At 40.4% G+C, this 19,144-nt stretch overlaps 1 protein-coding gene across 1 annotated transcript in view; it reads left to right on the top strand.

Moving 5' to 3' along the window:
* The window catches only part of IGSF10 (immunoglobulin superfamily member 10), a 102,125-nt gene that overhangs the window by 44,428 nt on the left and 38,553 nt on the right, over window positions 1–19,144 (top strand). The window contains exons 2-3 of the mRNA XM_073674734.1: window positions 13,266–13,492; window positions 17,704–17,833. Of these exons, the coding sequence (XP_073530835.1) occupies window positions 13,296–13,492; window positions 17,704–17,833 (327 nt within the window). The 5' untranslated portion in view covers window positions 13,266–13,295. The remainder of the gene's footprint in view (window positions 1–13,265; window positions 13,493–17,703; window positions 17,834–19,144) is intronic.

Raw genomic sequence — 19,144 nt, 5'->3', positions numbered from 1 at the left:
ACCGCGAATATCGGCCGATACCCGATATTTCAGTATCGCAATGCTCAACACTAATCATAATCACAGACGCGGATTATTTACTGTAAGAGCAGTGAGACTATGGAACTCTCTGCTGCATGATGTTGTAATGAGTGATTCACTGCTAAAATTTAAGAAGGGCATGGATGTTTTTCTTGAGAAGTATAATATTACAGGTTATATATGCTAGATTCTTTGATAGGGCGTTGATCCAGGGAACTAGTCTGATTGTCGTATGGAGTCAGGAAGGAATTTTTTCCCCCAATGTGGAGCTTAGTGTTTGTCACATGGGTTTTTTGCCTTCCTCTGGATCATCATGTTAGGCTCTAGGTTGAACTAGATGGACTTAGTCTTCCTTCAACCTTAAAAACTATGTTACTATGTTACAGGACACAATTACACATTAAGCAACAGGTGCATGAAAACAATCAATAGTGATACATAGTTTCTCTCTTCAAATTAAAACCCTTTGGGCTTCTGAATCCAGATTAAGTATCCAATACGCTTCTTTTGTCAATAATTTGCGTTTTATGTCTCCATCTCTTGAATCTGGAAAAAGTTTTTCAATACCTAAAACTTGCAAAGAAGACATGTCACAATTGTTACGCTCGCGCCAGTACTGACTGACGTGAGCGTGGTTAGTGGTCCCACTGGGCCACGAACCGAGGAGTGCCTGGAGGCTCATGACTAGGGCCTCGCCAGATCCGACCACGAACACACGGTGGCTTAATCAACTCCGTGGTCTGAGGAGGGACATGGGAGGTGGCCCAGGTGCTACTCCAGGTCAGACCCCGGTCACAGCTGTTGACCCACACCGGGGAATGCAGGAATGGGCAGGCACGGCCGGTATGCAGATAGGCGGGTACTGGCAGGCATGGCCGGTATGCAGACAGACGGGTACTGGCAGGCACGGCCGATATGCAGACAGGCGGGTACTGGCAGGTAGGAACGCAGGCTGGATGCGGACCAGTACAGGAACAGAGCCACAGGTGTGGAGGCCAAGCAGGGCAGAGCAAAACCGCAGGTGCGAAGGGCAAGCAGGGCAGAGCAAAGCCGCAGGTGCGGAGGGCAAGCAGGGCAGAGCGAAGCCGCAGGTGTGGAGGGCAAGCAGGGCAGAGTGAAGCCGCAGGTGCGGAGGGCAAGCAGGGCAGAGCAAACCACAGGTGCGGAGGGCATGCAGGGCAGAGCGAAGCCGCAGGTGCGGAGGGCAAGCAGGGCAGAGCGAAGCCGCAGGTGCGGAGGGCAAGCAGGGCAGAGCGAAGCCGCAGGTGCGGAGGGCAAGCAGGGCAGAGCGAAGCTGCAGGTGTGGAGGGCAAGCAGGGCAGAGCGAAACCGCAGGTGCGGAGGGCAAGCAGGGCAGAGCGAAGCTGCAGGTGTGGAGGGCAAGCAGGGCAGAGCAACGCCGCAGGTGCGGAGGACAAGCAGGGCATAGTGAAACCGAAGTTGCAGAGGGCAAGCAGGGCAGAGCGAAACCGAAGGTGTGGAGGGCAAGCAGGGCAGAGCAAAGCCGCAGGTGCGGAGGGCAAGCAGGGCAGAGCGAAGCCGCAGGTGCGGAGGGCAAGCAGGGCAGAGCGAAGCTGCAGGTGCGGAGGGCAAGAAGGGCAGAACGAAGCCGCAGGTGCGGAGGGCAAGCAGGGCAGAGCGAAGCTGCAGGTGTGGAGGGCAAGCAGGGCAGAGCAACGCCGCAGGTGCGGAGGGCAAGCAGGGCATAGTGAAACCGAAGTTGCAGAGGGCAAGCAGGGCAGAGCGAAACCGAAGGTGTGGAGGGCAAGCAGGCAGAGCAAAGCCGCAGGTGCGGAGGGCAAGCAGGGCAGAGCGAAACTGCAGGTGTGGAGGGCAAGCGAGCCAGAACAGAGCAGAGCATAACCGCTGAGCAGAAGGTGCAGGCAGACAGGACAGGGCTCTGTTCACATGGAACAGACTGGGAAACACAGGAAGATAGCTAGAACACAGGAGGTAGAAGCGGAGGCTGGGAAACAGGACAAGCAGAACCAGATACACACAAGGTACTTGCAATGAAGTAACGAGTGGACCCAAAACTCACAAACAGAAGTACAGAGACAACGAGTTGGAGTTAGGTGCAGGTTCAGACACTGCAGGAAAAGGAAAGGATCGGACATAGAGACAAACAGGTAACGGGCTAAGACACTGTTCAGACAGGAACTGAACCAGGAACAAGATACAGGAATGAGCCTGGGTACACAGCCCCCAGGGTGGCAGAAACAGACTAGAAGTCACAGATACAGGTAACGTGCCTGGGTACTCAGCCCCCAGGGTGGCGGAAACAGACAAGATACTGGACAGGACCTGGCAACTGAGTTGCACAGAACACACTGAAAGAAAGTGTTGATCAGGCACCTCCTACTGGGTGGAGGGGGTTTAAGTATCCAGTGACTCACAGTAATAGGCTGGGGACGCATTAGGACTGCGCACGCTGTAACTTTAAGAAACAGGAAGCAACAGCGCCGCCGCCCTAAGCAATCAGACATGAGACATGGGCACAGCAAGTAATGGAGCAAAGTGTGCAGCCTGGACTGATAGGTAAGTTGGCGGTCTTGCATGGTGGGAGATGGTAAGCCATGCCAGCATGCCGCCAGGGATGTTACAACGATTGTGCTCAATAATAAAATGCTTTACAATAGCAGAAACATTTCTACTGGTGTTATTTGAATTAAGTATGTCATTATAATGTTCATTAAACCTAGTTTTTAATTTACGTGTAGTGCAACCTATATTAAATTTATCGCATATAGTACAATTCATTTTGTATATCACATTCTCTGAATCACAATTAATATACTGTTTGCTTTTATATTCATTTGAATGATCAGAATCATGAAAAACAGAACTGAACAGTGTATATGAACACACACTGTTTGAATCTTTTTGAGGTTGATATTACTTCATTTTCAACAACTATGGGATCAGAGCAATTTCTGACAATTCTTGTGAACTCACCTACTGGTATGGCTTTAGCGGTTGACTACTAGAGAAATGCATGATGATGAATTACCCACAGATGGTTTGCGATGAATAGCAGTGGATACAATGGCACCTGGAATGCCCGTAATAATCAAATCTAAGAATACCAAAACTTTTGAACTATAAGAAACAGTAAAGCGCAAATTAAATAAATTGTCATTCAAAAATGTAACAAATCCTGGAATGCCAGATTCATCTCCTTGCCAGATGAATACCATGGACAAATTAGGTAAATAAGGATTACTGTCTGAATACAAAAACAATGTTTCCCAATATGACATAGTCACATTTGCCAAAAAGATTAAAACCGCAGGGTTATTCCCAATGGGTATTGGACACGGGTAAAAAATGAATTTCTGACAAAAAACAAAAGTAAAAAATGATGTTTTGAAAAGTAAACCTGTCATCTCGCTGCAATATAGTGCACAATTTTCAGAAATAAAAAAATTGCTTACCAAACATCTACCAATAGTTTTCGAAGATGAAACCTTAGCATGCATTTTGAAAAAAGACTGCAATGTTGTGGCAAAAAAAGGCACCTTCATTAGGTGACTCACTTTCTCCAACATTCTTTTCTGATCCATTGTTGCACTTGGTTGCAGCGAAAAGGGCAGTTTAAATGTGGTTCACTGAAATGTCGCATGTGTTCATACACACTGTGCAGTTCTGTTTTTCATGATTCTGATCATTCAAATTACTATAAAATCAAACAGTATATTAATTGTGATTCAGAGAACGTAGTATACAAAATGAATTGTACTATATGCGATAAATTTTATATAGGTTGCACTACAAGTAAATTAAAAACTAGGTTTAATGAACATTATAATGACATACTTAATTCAAGTAACACCAGTAGAAATGTTTCTGCTATTGCAAGGCATTTTATTATTGAGCACAATCGTGACATGTCTTCTTTGCAAGTTATAGGTATTGAAAAACTTTTTCCACATGCAATAGGTGGAGATATAAAATGCAAATTATTGACAAAAGAAGCGTATTGGATATCTAATCTGGATTCAAGAAGCCCAAAGGGTTTTAATCTGAAGAAAGAAACTATGTATCACTATTGATTGCTTTCATGCACCTGTTGCTTAACCCCTTTAAAGCCCATGACATACTAATACGTGTCTGTGCCCTGGAACTTAAGAGCCTGACCCGTATTAGTACGTCATCGCGATCGCACGCGCACACAAGCTGTGCGGGCGCAATCGCCACCGGGTGTCAGCTGATTGTCACAGCTGACACCCGGTACTATGTGCAGGGAGTGGTCCCGCACCGTTCCCGGCACATTAACCCCCGCAATGCTGTGATCGAAGTCGATCGCAGCATTGCGGTGGCTAAGGGGAGGTGATCGCAATACTCACCTCCTCTTCCGGCCTCCAGCGCTGTCTGCCGCGGCTTCCCAGGTGTTGCCGTGATGACCCGATGTCGTCATGACAACATCCGGGTCACCAAACAGCAGGAAGATCGTTTGGTCATGCGCAGTACATGACCAAACGATCGTCTCACTGTGCAGCGCTGACTGCCTGCATGGCACAGGGATGGTGCTCCATCCCTATGCTATGCAGGCGATCAGAATAAAAAAAGTGAAAGTACCAGAGTGGGACAAAGTAAAAAAGTAAAAAAAAACTCTCAGAAAGTGAAAAAAAAAAAATTAAAAAAATGTAAAAATATTTAAAAAAAAATAAATAAATAATCCACCAAAAATAAAAATATAATGTACCATCAATAAATATTATTATGAAAAAAAACTAACTAAACAATAAAAGTACACATATTTGGTATCGCCACGACCTGACGTATAAAACTGTCCCACTAGTTAACCCCTTCAGTGAACATGGTAAAAAAAAAATAAAAAAACAAAGCCGAAAACAATGCTTTATCATCATACCGCCAAACAAAAAATGGAATAACACGCTATCAAAAAGACGAATATAAATAAAAATGGTACCGCTGAAAACGTCATCTTGTCCCGCAAAAAAACAAGCTGCCATACAGCTCCATCATCCGAAAAATCAAAAAGTTATAGCTCTCAGAATAAAGCGATGCAAAAAAATATTTTTTTCTATAAAATAGCTTTTATTGTGTAAAAGCGCCAAAACATAGAAAAACTATATAAATGTGGTACCGCTGTAAACGTACTGACCCGAAGAATAAAGCTACCTTATCAATTTTACCACACGCGGAGTAGAATAAAAAAAATAAAAAAAAAAACAATTCCTGAATTGTTGGTTTTTGTTTATTCTGCCTCCCAAAAGCTGGAATAGAAAGCGATCAAAAAATGTCACGTGCCTGAAAAGGCACCAATAAAAACGTCAACTCATCCCGCAAAAACCAAACCATCACATGACTCTGTCGGCCAAAATATGGAAAAATTATAGCTCTCAAAATATGGCGATGCAAAAACTAGATTTTGCAAAATATGTGTCTTTTAGTGTGTGACAGCTGTCAACCATAAAAACCCGATATTATTCTGGTATCTCTGTAGGCACACCGACCCGAAGAATAAGGTCGTCTAATCACTTATACCACACTAGGAACGGCGTAAAAAATAAACGCTAGGGCTGGGGTTGGGGTTGGGGTTGTGCTAATGTTAGGGTTGGGGTTAGGGTTGTTGTTTTTTTCAAAAGTAAAAAAAAAAAAATGACAATATGGCAACTAGTGTTGAACGCAAGTGCTCGCTACTTGAGTTTGCATCGGGTGCTCGGGTATGCATTGAGTATCGCGGATTCTCGAGTCTCCGCCCCATATGCTTCGCGGCCAAAAAAACCTTGCGGGGATTGCCTGCCATGCACGAGCGATCCCCGCATGTTTTTTTTGGGGTGTCTAATAACCGTGAAACATGCGGGCGGGGACTCGAGAATTTCACTTGAGCACCCGTGATACATGGTGCATACCTGAGTACCCGATGCAAACTCAAGTAGCGAGCACTTGCGCTCAAGACTAATGACAACTTATTCAATCTGATGACCTTATGTCATCAATTTCTGTGTCGTACCTCTGGGTTCAAAATGTTCACTATACCCCTTGATAAAATCCTTGAGGGGTCTGGTTTCCAAAATGATGTCACTTGTGGGGGGTTTCCACTGTTTAGGCACATCAGGGGCTCCCCAAATGCAACATGGCGTCCGCTAATTATTCAAGCAAATTTTACATTCAAAAAGTCAAATGGCGCTCCTTCCCTTCTGAACCCTGCTGTGCGCCCAAACAGTGGTTTTCCCCCACATATAGGGTATCTGCTTACTCAGGAGAAATTGCACAACAAATTTTGTGGTCCATTTTTTCCTGTTACCCCTGCGAAAATAAAAAAAATTGGGTCTTAAGTAACATTTTTGTGAAAGAAGTTAAATGTTAATTCTTTTCTTCCACATTCCAAAAATTCCTGTGAAGCAACTGAAGTGTTAATAAAGTTCTTGAATGTGGTTTTGAGCACCTTGAGGGGTGCAGTTTTTAGAATGGTGTCACCTTTGGGTATTTTCTGTCATAAAGACCTCTCAAAATGACTTTAAATATGATGTGGTCCCTAAAAAAATGGTTTTGTAAATTTTGTTGGAAAAATGAGAAATCGCTGGTCAACTTTTAACCCTTATAGCTCCCCAATAAAAAAAAAAATGTTGGTTCCAAAATTGTGCTGATGTAAAGTAGACATGTGGGAAATGTTATTTATTAACTATTTTGTGTGACATATCTCTCTGATTTAAGGGCATAAAAATTCAAATTTTGAAAATTGCAAAATTTTCTAAATTTTCACCAAATTTAAGTTTTTTTCACAAATAAACGCAAGTGATATCAAAGAAATTTTACCACAATCATGAAGTAAAATATGTCATGAAAAAACAATCTCAGAATCAGGGGAATACGTTGAAGCGTTCCAGAGTAATTACCTCATAAAGTGACAGTGATCAGAATTATAAAAATTTTCCTGGTCATTAACGTGCAAACCACCTTGGGTTGTAAAGGGGTTAATGTGGTAATTGTGTCATGCGATTTGTTCCAACTGTTTTCATTGGCATTTTTTTTAGCATATTCTGGTGTGGATACACCTGGTTTCGTGCAAGCTTGAATATAAGTACTGGGTGAGCTGGCTTTCCTTTTACTATATGTGAGTATAATGCATTCCCTATAGTCCTCCATATAGTATAATGCACTCCCCATATTATTCCATAGAGTATAATGTACTCCCCATATTCCTTCATATAGTATAATGCACTCTCTATAGTCCTCCATATAGTATAATGCACTCCTCATAGTCCTCCATATAGTATAATACACTCCCCATATTCCACAATATAGTATAATACACTCCCCATAGTCCTCCATATAGTAGAATGCACTCCCCATAGTCCTCCATATAGTATAATGCACTCCCCATAGTCCTTCATGTTGTATAATGCCCCCCTAGTCCTTAATATAGTGCAATCATCCCATAGTCATCCATATTATATAATGCACTCCCCATAGTATATTGTGTCCCCATAGTCCTAGATACAGTATAATGCACTCCCCATAGTATATTGCATCCTCACAGTCCTAGATACAGTATAATGCACTCCCCATAGTATATTGCATCTCAATAGTCCTAAATACAGTATAATGCACTCCCCATAGTATATTGCATCCCCATAGTCCTCTGTACAGTATAATGCACCCCATAGTCTTCAATACAGTATACTGCAGCCCCCATCGAGTATAATGCAGTCCCAATACTGTATAATGTAGCCACTTAGGGTATAATGCAGCCATTTAGGGAATAATGCAGCTATAATGCAGACATTTAGGGTATAATGCAGGTATAATTCCTCCATTTAGGGAATAATACAGGTATAATGCAGCCATTTAGGGAATAATGCAGGTATAATGCAGACATTTGGAGTAAAATGCAGCCATTTAGGGTATAATACAGCCATTTAGGGTATAATGCAGACATTTAGCGTATAATGCAGCCATTTAGGGTATAATGCAGCAATTTAGGGTATAATGCAGACATTTAGAGTATAATGTAGCCATTTAGGGTATAATGCATGTATAATGCTGACATTTAGAGCATAATGCAGCTATTTAGGGTATAATGCAGCCATTTAGGGTATAATGCAGCCATTTAGGGTATAATGCAGGTATAATGCAGCCATTTAGGGTATAATGCAGCCATTTAGGGTATAATGCAGGTATAATGCAGCCATTTAGGGTATAATTCAGGTATAATGCAGCCATTTAGGGTATAATGCAGGTATAATGCAGCCATTTAGGGTATAATGCAGGTATAATGCAGGTATAATGTAGCCATTTAGGGTATAATGCAGGTATAATGCAGCCATTTAGGGTATAATGTAGCCATTTAGGGTATAATGCAGATATAATGCAGCCATTTAGGGTATAATGCAGCCATTTAGGGTATAATGCAGGTATAATGCAGCCATTTAGGGTATAATGTAGCCATTTAGGGTATAATGCAGATATAATGTAGCCATTTAGGGTATAATGCAGGTATAATGCAGGCATTTAGATTGTAATGCATGTATAATGCGATATATAGGGTATAATGCAGCTATTTTGGGTATAATGCAGCTATTTAGGGTATAATGAAGCCCCATATAGGGAATAATGCAGCAATTAGGGTATAATGCAGACATTTAGTGTATAATTCAGACATTTAGGGCATAACGCAGGTACGATGCAGTCCCCCATATGTAGTATAATGTAGCCCCCAGTCCTCCAGTATTATGGCCTCAGTGAGTTAAAAAATATAATACTTACCTTTCCTCCTCGTTCCCCCGCAGTTCCGGTACCAGCAGAGTGTCGCACTAGCTCCACCGCCATGCAGAGCATGGAGCAATGAAGTCATGACGCTTCGGCAGAGGCAAAGGGGGATTGATGGGAGAGAGAGCGTCATGTGATGCTCTCTCCTCCATCATTACTATCAACTGTATCGGCATCTATGATACAGTTGAATACGTGATGCAGGGAGGCGGCGCTGACTTCTGGGGGCCCCTGACTCACCCACCCCTGGGAGAGTGGGGGCCCTAGGCGGATCCCTAGTCTGCCTGCCCCTAATGCCGCCCCTGATGGCAGTCAGCACTGATCTATGTCTGATTCATTTTGGCATATTTAAGATTTTCCACATTTGCAGCAGATAACCTGGTCCACTTGAGTGTGACAAAGCCACCAGCCACTCTGAATACCCTCTCTGACAGTACATTAGAGGTTGGACATGACAATACGCCCATAGAAAACTGGCCAGTTGTTGCCATCTGCTGCCCCAGAAGTGAATGGTATCTGCCAAAGAAAGAACACAGTGTTGGTACAACTGAACCTAGCTGTTCAAATTGTGCAACTCTGTTTGCTTATGTACATCACGTTGGTACAGCAGCAGAAACAATATTTGCTCCATCATATCATATACACTGAAAGCGCTGCTCTTGCTTTGTTTTGTTTGTTCTTTTGTAGGTGTAGTGCTGGCACTCGTGGCAAGTGCTACCCAAAAAAAAACAATTCAGAATTTTGTGAAAACATTGAAAATTTTGTTAAACAAATTTATATTACAGAATTCCAAGAATTTTGGTTTGATAATTTACAACAATATTGCCCTACGAGCCCATACTCTGCAGGAAGCGCAAAGGTCAGACAGGCAGTTGGCAGCTTTATTCTCTGCCAAACATTCATTGAGCAGAGAACATGGTAATCAGCCAAATAGCACGCATTCAAAAATGTTAAAAATTTAGCAAACATACTGGATTTTAATGAAGAAAACTTTATGGGATTCCAAGAATATTTTCTTGACAATTTAAAACAAACTTGCCCCTTTACTCCTGCTATAGGCAGGGATCCAATCCTCCTCAGGGTGCTACCAGGGACAATCAGTCCAGACACAAGCTCAATAAGTTAAGATTTCACCAAAAATTATAAAGAAAGTGAGTGTTGTAGAGTGAGTGTTGTTCCAATTATTTTGGAAAAAATGTAGCATTTTGTGCCAAAATCTCGCAGTCATGGCTTTTTTTATAATAAAATAATGACAGCTAGGTGTTTTCCATTGAGGCTGAGTGATTTTTTTTTCGCAAAGGCAGAACAATCCAGATGGTTTGGCATTGTTTATGGTGAACCATAATTTTTAGCCATGGTATGGTTTTTTTTCTCTGTTGCCAGTGCCATGCTTTGATGTAACAAACATTTTGTACCTTAGTATACTATTTAATTTTTTCCAAAAATGTTCTACTACCCTATAACTTTGCTCATATTGTGTTTTACCCTCATGTTAGTGGCTCCATTGGGGTTTACATCACAAGCCTTGGAAATCAGGATTTGGGTAAATGCACTGACTGGTCCATTGACTGTTATGATGCAGACATAGTCACTGTCTGCTCTGTCAAACATAATTTTCAGCCATATCTGCCTATTTCAGGCAGGCTCCAAGATGTTATTGACTGGGTTTTGGTGCCCACCAAAAAGGCTAATGCCACAACAGAGAGTATCTGTCTCCAATTGGACAATTTAAACAAATGTGCCAAAACAGATGTGCACAGTTAATTGATTAATTGTAATAATTTGTTTGCTAATTTTGAGATAAAGCAGATTAAAGGGAGTCTGTCAGACAACTTTTGCATTGTAATCTGAGAGTAGCATGATGTTGGGGCTGAGTGCATGATTCCTTGTTAAAGTGGACTAGTAAAAGAGTTATGCAAGAATGTAAACTTATTTTTATATAGATTTTGGGCCCAAATCATCATTGCGTTTCCACCAGTTTTTCGGTGTGAATACCTTTCAATTAGTGACAAACAATTTGTGCCTTTTTTCAAATTGTCTTTTGTGGTTTAGTTAGTTTTCTGATTTTTGCATCATTGTGCCTTTTCCGGATGTTTTAGACAGATTCATGAAATGCGACTTTTTCAAAAAGTTACAAAATGTCCCGCAACTCTAACCCAGTTAGCCCCTGAAGTGATTTTATGTACACCAGTTATTTTGGCACATTTTTTGCAATATTTTGCAAAATGTGTAATTTTTCATGCTAAAATCTCACAAAAGCAGTGGAAGACAGAACAAAACGCTATCTTAAGTGATGTGCTAAATTTATGAATTGTGAGCACCATTTTAAGGATTTTGCACACAAAAAATCAGCAAAACCAAACGTCAAAAGAGAAAAGTGACTTAAAAAAAGCAAATCTACTCTCCTGTTGTGTCTCATAAAACTGATAAATTTGACTAGTAAAACAGTTGGAAAAGTTTAACCTTTTCTCTATTTTATTCTTTGCAAAAGTATGCAATTTTATGAGGTAGACAGTTGTGTTTAAATTTTTGGATTATGGAGATTTTTCATTTGCCTTTTCTAAGATTAAAAAAAATTATATAGTTTTCCAATCTCACAAGCCACGATCTGTAACACAAGCTTTGGTTTCAGAATTTTGGAATAGTAGCAAAATTATGACTGAGGGGTATTAACATGCCCTCCTTGTTTGCAGTGTGTGAATAATTTTAAAAAATGCTGTTATTAAGGTGTGGTTATTGCAGTAAATCACAGATCAATGATTTCACAGTCAAACAATGACTATACAGCTACAACAGTTCCATATACAGTGTATCACTTGAATCTTCGGATTAGTATTTACAAACTTAGACTAACATTCCCATTTTCAAGTGTGTTTCAATACTGCAGTAGTACGCCACAACGATAGTATGCCTTTTTCTATACTTATGCAGAATAAACTATGCTCTCTGGCCTCTATTCCCATGCTGTAATAGCATAAAATGTCACTGCTTCACAGTCCCTCTTTTTTATCATAGCCCCTGTGATAGCCCCCTGATTGGCTGCACTAAACCGTGTGAAGTGATAGCTGCAGGGCACTACTGTGAAGCCCTCCTAGCCACTCCTGACATCATTAGCCCACTCTCTGGGTCTTCAGCAGTGTATAAAATGGCATCAGGCATTTTCTTTTTTGCCGATTCTCATGAATCAAACCAAAGATTTTTCAAATTTGTAGGGACCTGCAAATTTGAGGAATTTTGACTTGAAGTAAATCCTCCATGGATCGATCCAATCATCTCTAGTCTCTCTCTAGTCTCACTGCCTGACACTGTCTAATCAGTGGTGACAGATTCAAACACACTCTGTGATACATCCTATTGATAAGGGAAATGGTAACACGAAGTTGTCAGTTCATTCATACATCTAAAGGATGACTAAGCAACAGCAGAGATTGTGCTCTAGTATTTTTATTTTCATTGCTAATATTTACAACAGACATTTTAGGATAGGTTCTATTACATGTGGCAAAAAATGTAAATGCTTTGTAAAAAAAAATCCTTGAGCTTCTCTGATGATGCTGCTCTTTTTTTGTTTTGTGCTGTGTCACTCCATTGCAGAGATATTCACTTTTGTTTCTTCTGGAGCATAATATGTGAAATCTCTGCTGTGCAGGCCAACTGGGCATTTCTTCAGTCTTCTCTGGAGACCTGCATTTTCTCCCATCCCTAGCAGATACTGAGCAGCTGATCTAGCAGTCCAGCATTTGCAGATGCAGCCAAGCTGTGATTGGCAGTATTTGGGAGGCAGGTATGAAAGCACATAACCATAGAGAAGACTGAAGAATTGGCCAGTTGGATTTCAAGCAGAGATTTCACATATTGCGCACCAGAAGAAACAAATGTGAATAACTCTGCAATAGAGCAGCAGAAGCTGAGCAGCTTGGAGATTTTTAAACGGTATTTCACTCATTTCTAATAAAGTGACAAGTCCACTTTAAAGGAAATCTGTCAGCAGGTTTTTGCTATGTAATCTGAAGGCAACATGCTGTAGGAGTTAAAACACAGATTTCAGCGATGCCTCTCTTATCAAGCTCTTTGCTTTTTTTATTTACAATGATTGTTTTAGCACCAGGAGCTTATCATTGCTGGACACAGCAGCATGTGTCTCCTGTGATAAGCAGCTCACTATCTATAGACATTGTATATGGAGAGCGTGGTGTGGGCGGGGTTAGCTTCCTCAGCCCTGCTTCATTGCTAAATCTAAAAGCTCTGATTGTGCGAGAACGGCTGCGCCCAGTAAACTAAGTGATATATCATTGGATTCAGGGTCTCTTTGCCTACATCAGGCTGCTCTCAGATTAAGGTAGCAAAACCTGCTGACAGATTCCCTTTAATTGTTTAACTTATGTACAAGCCTCTGTTTTAAAACTTATATTTGAAATAAAAAGGTTAACAGACAAAAGTTTTAGTTTGCATTTTCTATCACAGATGACATATGGACATGACACATTTCTCTTTTTCTCTCCCAGGGTGATGCTGCTTTACAACAAAAATTAAGGATGCAACCAATAGTCAGACGTCATACAAGTCTACCTGGCTGTTTCCTTCTCCTCTGGCTTGCTGTACTTCCTGTACATAGCATCGCATGTCCAAAACCTTGTGCCTGTTATGTTAAGACAGAAGTCCATTGCACTTTCAGATATATTAACGGCATCCCTAAACAAATCGAGGATTATGTGGAACGTATTAATTTGGGGTATGTTTCATATTCAGATATTATGAGTTAATATCTACTTTCAAATTGAGAATACATAAAAATCAATTTTTGGACAATATTTAAAATTGTAGTCAACATATAAATAGAATAATAAGGCTGTGTGCCCACGATGCGTTTCCGCAGTGGTAATTCCGCTGCAGAAACGCTTAAAAAACGCTTGGTAGAAGGTCTGCCATGTTCCCCAATGATAATCCGCATGTGCTGTGCACATGCTGCGGAAATTTCCGCTGCGGATCATCATTGCAGAAAAATACGCAGCACTACCAGTTATTTTGCGGAAGCGCTGCGTTTTCGCCGCCATTGAGCCTCCTCTTCTCCAAACCCAGGCACCATCCGCACATTGAAACGCATTGGATTCTGCATGTACAGATGCAGTGATGCGGATTCCATGCGTTCCAATGCAAGTCTATGGCGGCGAAAACGCAGCCCTTCCGCAAAATAATTGTTGGTGCTGCGTATTTTTCCGCAATGATAATCCGCAGCGGAAATTTCCACAGCATTTGCATAGCACATGCGGATTATCATTGGGGAACATGGCAGGCCTTCTACCATGCGTTTTTTAAGCGTTTCTGCAGCGGAATTGCCGCTGCGGAAACGCTTAAAAAACGCATCGTGGGCACACAGCCTTAATAGAAAGATGCTAATCAGTGGTGCGGGCGGAGATCCATAGATTAGATGGACTGGTTTGCATATGAAATGTAGTCCTGTAGTGATAATCTCATGCTGATAAAATACTGATTGTGATGAAACTATAACACACAGCTTAGTAAATGACACATCACTGTAACCAGACTCTATATTATACTGGTCTCAGATTAAATAGCAAAAAGCTGCTGACAGATTCACTTTAATTCAATATTTTACAAGAGTAACAAATGTATATGCACCATTAGGCTATATTCACACTGAATTTTTTGAGGCTTTCACAAAGTTTTTCAAGCTTCATTAAATGTTTCTTTTTTGACATTTCCCAAAGTGGTTTTGAAGCATTTTGGAAGCGTCTGTTTCCTTAAGCACTTTTGCGCCTTTTGATTGGACAGTACCTAGTGAGCAGAAGATTACATTATATGCATCAAAAATGTGACATGCATCCCCCTCCCCTACCACCAAGAGTTTTTCTAAACCTCTTTAGGAAAAAATGCTCAAAAAAACTCCCATACAAATTAATCAGTTTTGAAGTGGTTTTTGAGGAGGATTTTGCAGTTGATCTGCTGCAAAAACTTTTCAAAAAGTCTGTGTGAAAGTAGCCTATGGATAGGTTTTTTTTCAGAAGGGTCCACGCCAAAGCCCGCCTTAAAAATCTCCTAGGATATGCTCAAAAGAAAGAACATATGCACTTTTTTGTACAAATGACTTGCTGTTCATATCTTCAGTCTTTTAAGTATCTTTTAACTACTTCAGGTCTTCAAAGATGCCAAAAGATTAAAAGAAATGAGCTGACTATTCTTCAGCCATTTCCCGCGTACTTTACAATGCAAGTCATCCCAGGCATCTTTTGAACATTTTGCAAGCATTTTCACTTGAAAAATTGCTAGCAGTTTTATTCATTGTTGGAGTTAAAATAGTTTTGAAAAAGGCAGTACAAGCGACACCACAAAAATACTGGAAAAACCTTAAAAAAAACACTTGTCATCAAAAACACTGAAAAAAGTACTCCAAAAATTACCATAAAAACACTAGTAATGATGCTTAAAAAAAGCTCCTTCCTCTCGATTTTCTCCCCTGAAAAAGATGTGATATGTTCATACCCTTAGGCTATGCACAGATGGATTGTTTGAGACATTCAAAAACGCGAAGTTTTTCAAGTAAAAACCGCTTCAGGAAACACGATCTTATGGAGAATTTTTGTTGGAGTTTTTGTTTTTATGAAATATTTCCTGAATTGCATGTGAAGAGTTTTTGAAGCATTTTGGAAGTTTTTTCTATATTACGGCAGATTCCACCAGGTATTTTTTCAAAACCTGAAGTGGTAAAAACATTGAAAAAGCTACATATGAACAGCAAAGAGGATTAACATGGTAATAACTAGGACGTGTCATCCATGCATTTAATCGATATTTTTATGATGTTTTGGGGGTAAATCTGCTCATAAAAACTCTATCTGAATAGTTCACCACTTCTAGCAGTAGCAGCTCCCATAACATCAGGCATAATGCATTACCATTAATCACAAACAGGTCATAATCAGAGGTGTAAGGCATTCCTGCTAAACCGCTGTCATATATGCTAGCGCTGTATTTCTAACCTTGGGGCACCGTGCACATACTCCACCAGGCTGCCACCATGCTATTCTGGTGATCATGAACGACGGAGATTAAGCAATCTATTTATTTTCTTAACAACTCTCAGAGAGAATTTCAAATATATATTGGAGAGAATGTTTATATAAGCACAATGGGGCCGCTACTACATTAATAGCATAAAAGACGACCCCCTTCCGAGAAATAAATAAATACATGCCTCACTATGAGGGATTCGATTTGTAAGTGAACAGAGGAAAAGCCAAGGGGGAATAATCGTCTCCAGATGTCCACAATCTCCATTCCCTCAAACACAGAAATTATACTTGTCTGTCAGAAGTAGTGGCCATATACTCCAGGACCCGTTTAACGTACATTCTGAAGTTTAATCCTAAACTAGGATAAATATATTAACAATGATTAAACTATCTTAGCAAGTTATAACCTATCCATATTTTGTAGATATTTAATAGCCCATGTGTGTGAGCGGCAGATATCACACATCTGTCTTGTTCATTAAAACAGGTGCATAACGCCTGCTGCTCATGAACGTGTGTCGGCAGATATCTGTAGATGTGACGTCACACATCGTGGATTACTTAAAGGGACTGTCAGCGGAGAATGACTGTTCAAACCAAGTAATGCCGTTTGGTACGCCATGGCGGGGCCAATTATTTATATACACCTTCCCACCTGCTTGTTTTCCCTCAATCTCCACCCCCCTTATTTGATTGACAGCTCTGGCTTCATAGAGCCAGAGAAGGGTGGAGATAGATGGAAAATAAGTAGGTGGGAAGGTGTAGTTAAACATCATGGACCACTGGGCGCCTGTACTTGGTTTGAACAGTCATTCTGTGCTGATAGAGTCCCTTTAAGTAAACCATGTAACCACTGATTACCCCTATAAGACTAAGTAATCCAATGCAGTTAATCGACTACTAATTGTCAATAGTTTAACTGTAAGGCCTCATTCAGATGTCACTTTCACATATGAGAAAAATGGTCCTAGTTTCACCAGTGATTTTGCTCATAGTTTCATCAAATTTTTATTAGATTCTCATCAGTATTATCATCAGGGTATGGTTAGATTTTCATCAGTTTTTCTCTGATGGGGAAATTATTATTATTATTTATTATTATAGCGCCATTTATTCCATGGCGCTTTACATGTGAAAAAGGGGTATAATACAAGAACAATTACAATAATCTTGAACACAATGTGACAGCGACTGGTACAGGAGGAGCGAGGACCCTGCCTGTGAGGGCTCACAATCTACATAAAAAGGTTCTTCAGCTTCTCCTTTTAGTTCGTGAAAAATGGACAGCAGATGGATGTAATCAGAGTGCTATGGAGTACATAGACTTGCATTGCTAATTTTGGTCTGACACTCAGATCAATGTCATACATGTCTCAGCCATTTTACACAAACCACAATACACAAACCACAAGAAATCATGGATATTTGAACAACCTCATAGACAGCCCGTCAGAAGCACCGATTTAACTCATATTCGAAAAACTGATGTGTGAATGAGCCCTAAAATAGTACTAAAACAGAAAAGTATGTAATCGATGAAACTAAATGCACATTATTTTATAAGCCTACATATGTACATTTATTCTTTTCTGGATTTAGCTCTTTAGTATGTAGAAATATCATGGCACCCCGGACTTATACACTGTAAAGTCGTTAAACTGGTGGCAAGAATCCAGTGAAATAAGAAATACTTGTAAAAGAGAATGTAGCGTGTGTAATTTCCAAGAAAAACAATGAAGTTTTTTTCTAAGCAGGAGATCTCTCTAAGGCATCATTCATAAATGACCTCATACTCCTGCAGACAGACACACACTGCATATTCCAGAATATTAGTAAGGTATTTCATTTACAGTATATTCTGTATAGATAATATTCTGAGTAATGTTCTATATACTCCCCTGCATGATAACAGGTACAACAGCCTGAGCAAACTGACAGAGAGCGACTTTGTTGGCTTGAAGAAATTAGAACTTCTGATGTTACATAGTAATGAAATCCAGACAATCCACGAAAATGCTTTCCAAGACTTATCCTCATTACAGGTAAGAACTGTCATATACAGTGCTAAAGATATGACTAGCCAGTACATATGGTCAGAAAGACAGTAAGTACATATTGGGACAAACGCAAAATTATGATTACGTTACCGAATGAGCTTCCATCGGTTTCCTCCTTGTATTCCAATTTTTTCCAAACTTGCAAAATACACTGCTCGTCTATATAGATGTGTCCACCAAAATCTCATTAAACAGATTATTGTGACGTGCAAACAAAATCTTTTACAGGACGCAGTTCACATCTCAACTGCTAAGTGGCCACATAGCACAAACAACTCCCCCAAAAAATATCACAAAATCATGTTTTTTTCCCAAAATTGGTCATCTATGACTACTCATCTCAGCTTACACACGTGGACAAAATTGTTGATACCCTTCTTGTAAAGTACGAAAAACCCACAATGATTTTTCCCACAATGGTGGATAATAACTTGAAACTGACAAAAGTAACTTTTAATTAAAATTGACTGAATATCATGTAATAGAAATCAGACATTGGTTCTGAATTTTGGTTTCAACAGAAAAATGTAAAAAACTAAACTAATGAAAACAGCCTAGACAAAAATGATGATACCCTTAACTTAATATCATGTTGCACAACCTTTTGAGGTAATCACTGCAACCGATTTCTGTAACTCTCAATAAGACTTCTGCACCCATCCACACATATTTTGGCCACTCCTCGTGAGTAAATGCCTCCAGCTGTCTCAGGTGTGAAGGTCCCTTCTGCATGTTCCAGCTTTTTCCAGAAATGTTTAGTAGGATTTCGTTTGGGTCTCATAGAAGCCATTTCAGAATAGTCTAATGCTTTGTCCTTAGCCATATTTGGGTGTTTTTAGCTGTGTTTTGGGTCGCTATCCTGTTGGAGGACCTATGACCTGTCACTCAGACCAAGCTTTCTGATGCTGGACAGCACATTTGTCTCCAAAAGGACTTGATCTTGAGATTTCATTGTACCCTGCAGAGATTCAAGATAACTTGTGCAAGATGCAGCAAAGCAGCCCCAAAACATAACCAAGCCTCTTCCATAGTTCACAGTAGGTACATTGTTCTTTTCTTTGTATGCTTTATTTTTTGCGTCTGTGAAGTTAGAGCTCATGTGTCTTGCCAAAAAGCTCCAGTTTTGTCTCTGTCCAAAGAACTTTATCCCAGAAGCGCTGTGCCTTTTTGGCAAATTCAAGTCCCGCTTTTATATGATTTACTTTCAATAGTGGTTTCCTCCTTGGTTGCCTTCATGGAGTCCACTTTTACCAAGAAAGTGACTGATTGTGTGATCTGACACTGATGCTCCTTTAC

Source organism: Phyllobates terribilis, unplaced genomic scaffold (genome assembly GCF_046119375.1).
Source record: "Phyllobates terribilis strain yellow unplaced genomic scaffold, ASM4611937v1 Scaffold_3__8_contigs__length_932513732, whole genome shotgun sequence".
Taxonomy (NCBI): Eukaryota; Metazoa; Chordata; class Amphibia; order Anura; family Dendrobatidae; genus Phyllobates; species Phyllobates terribilis.
The sequence above is the reverse complement of the archived record's forward strand: the minus strand, read 5'-3'. Positions and strand labels throughout refer to the sequence as shown.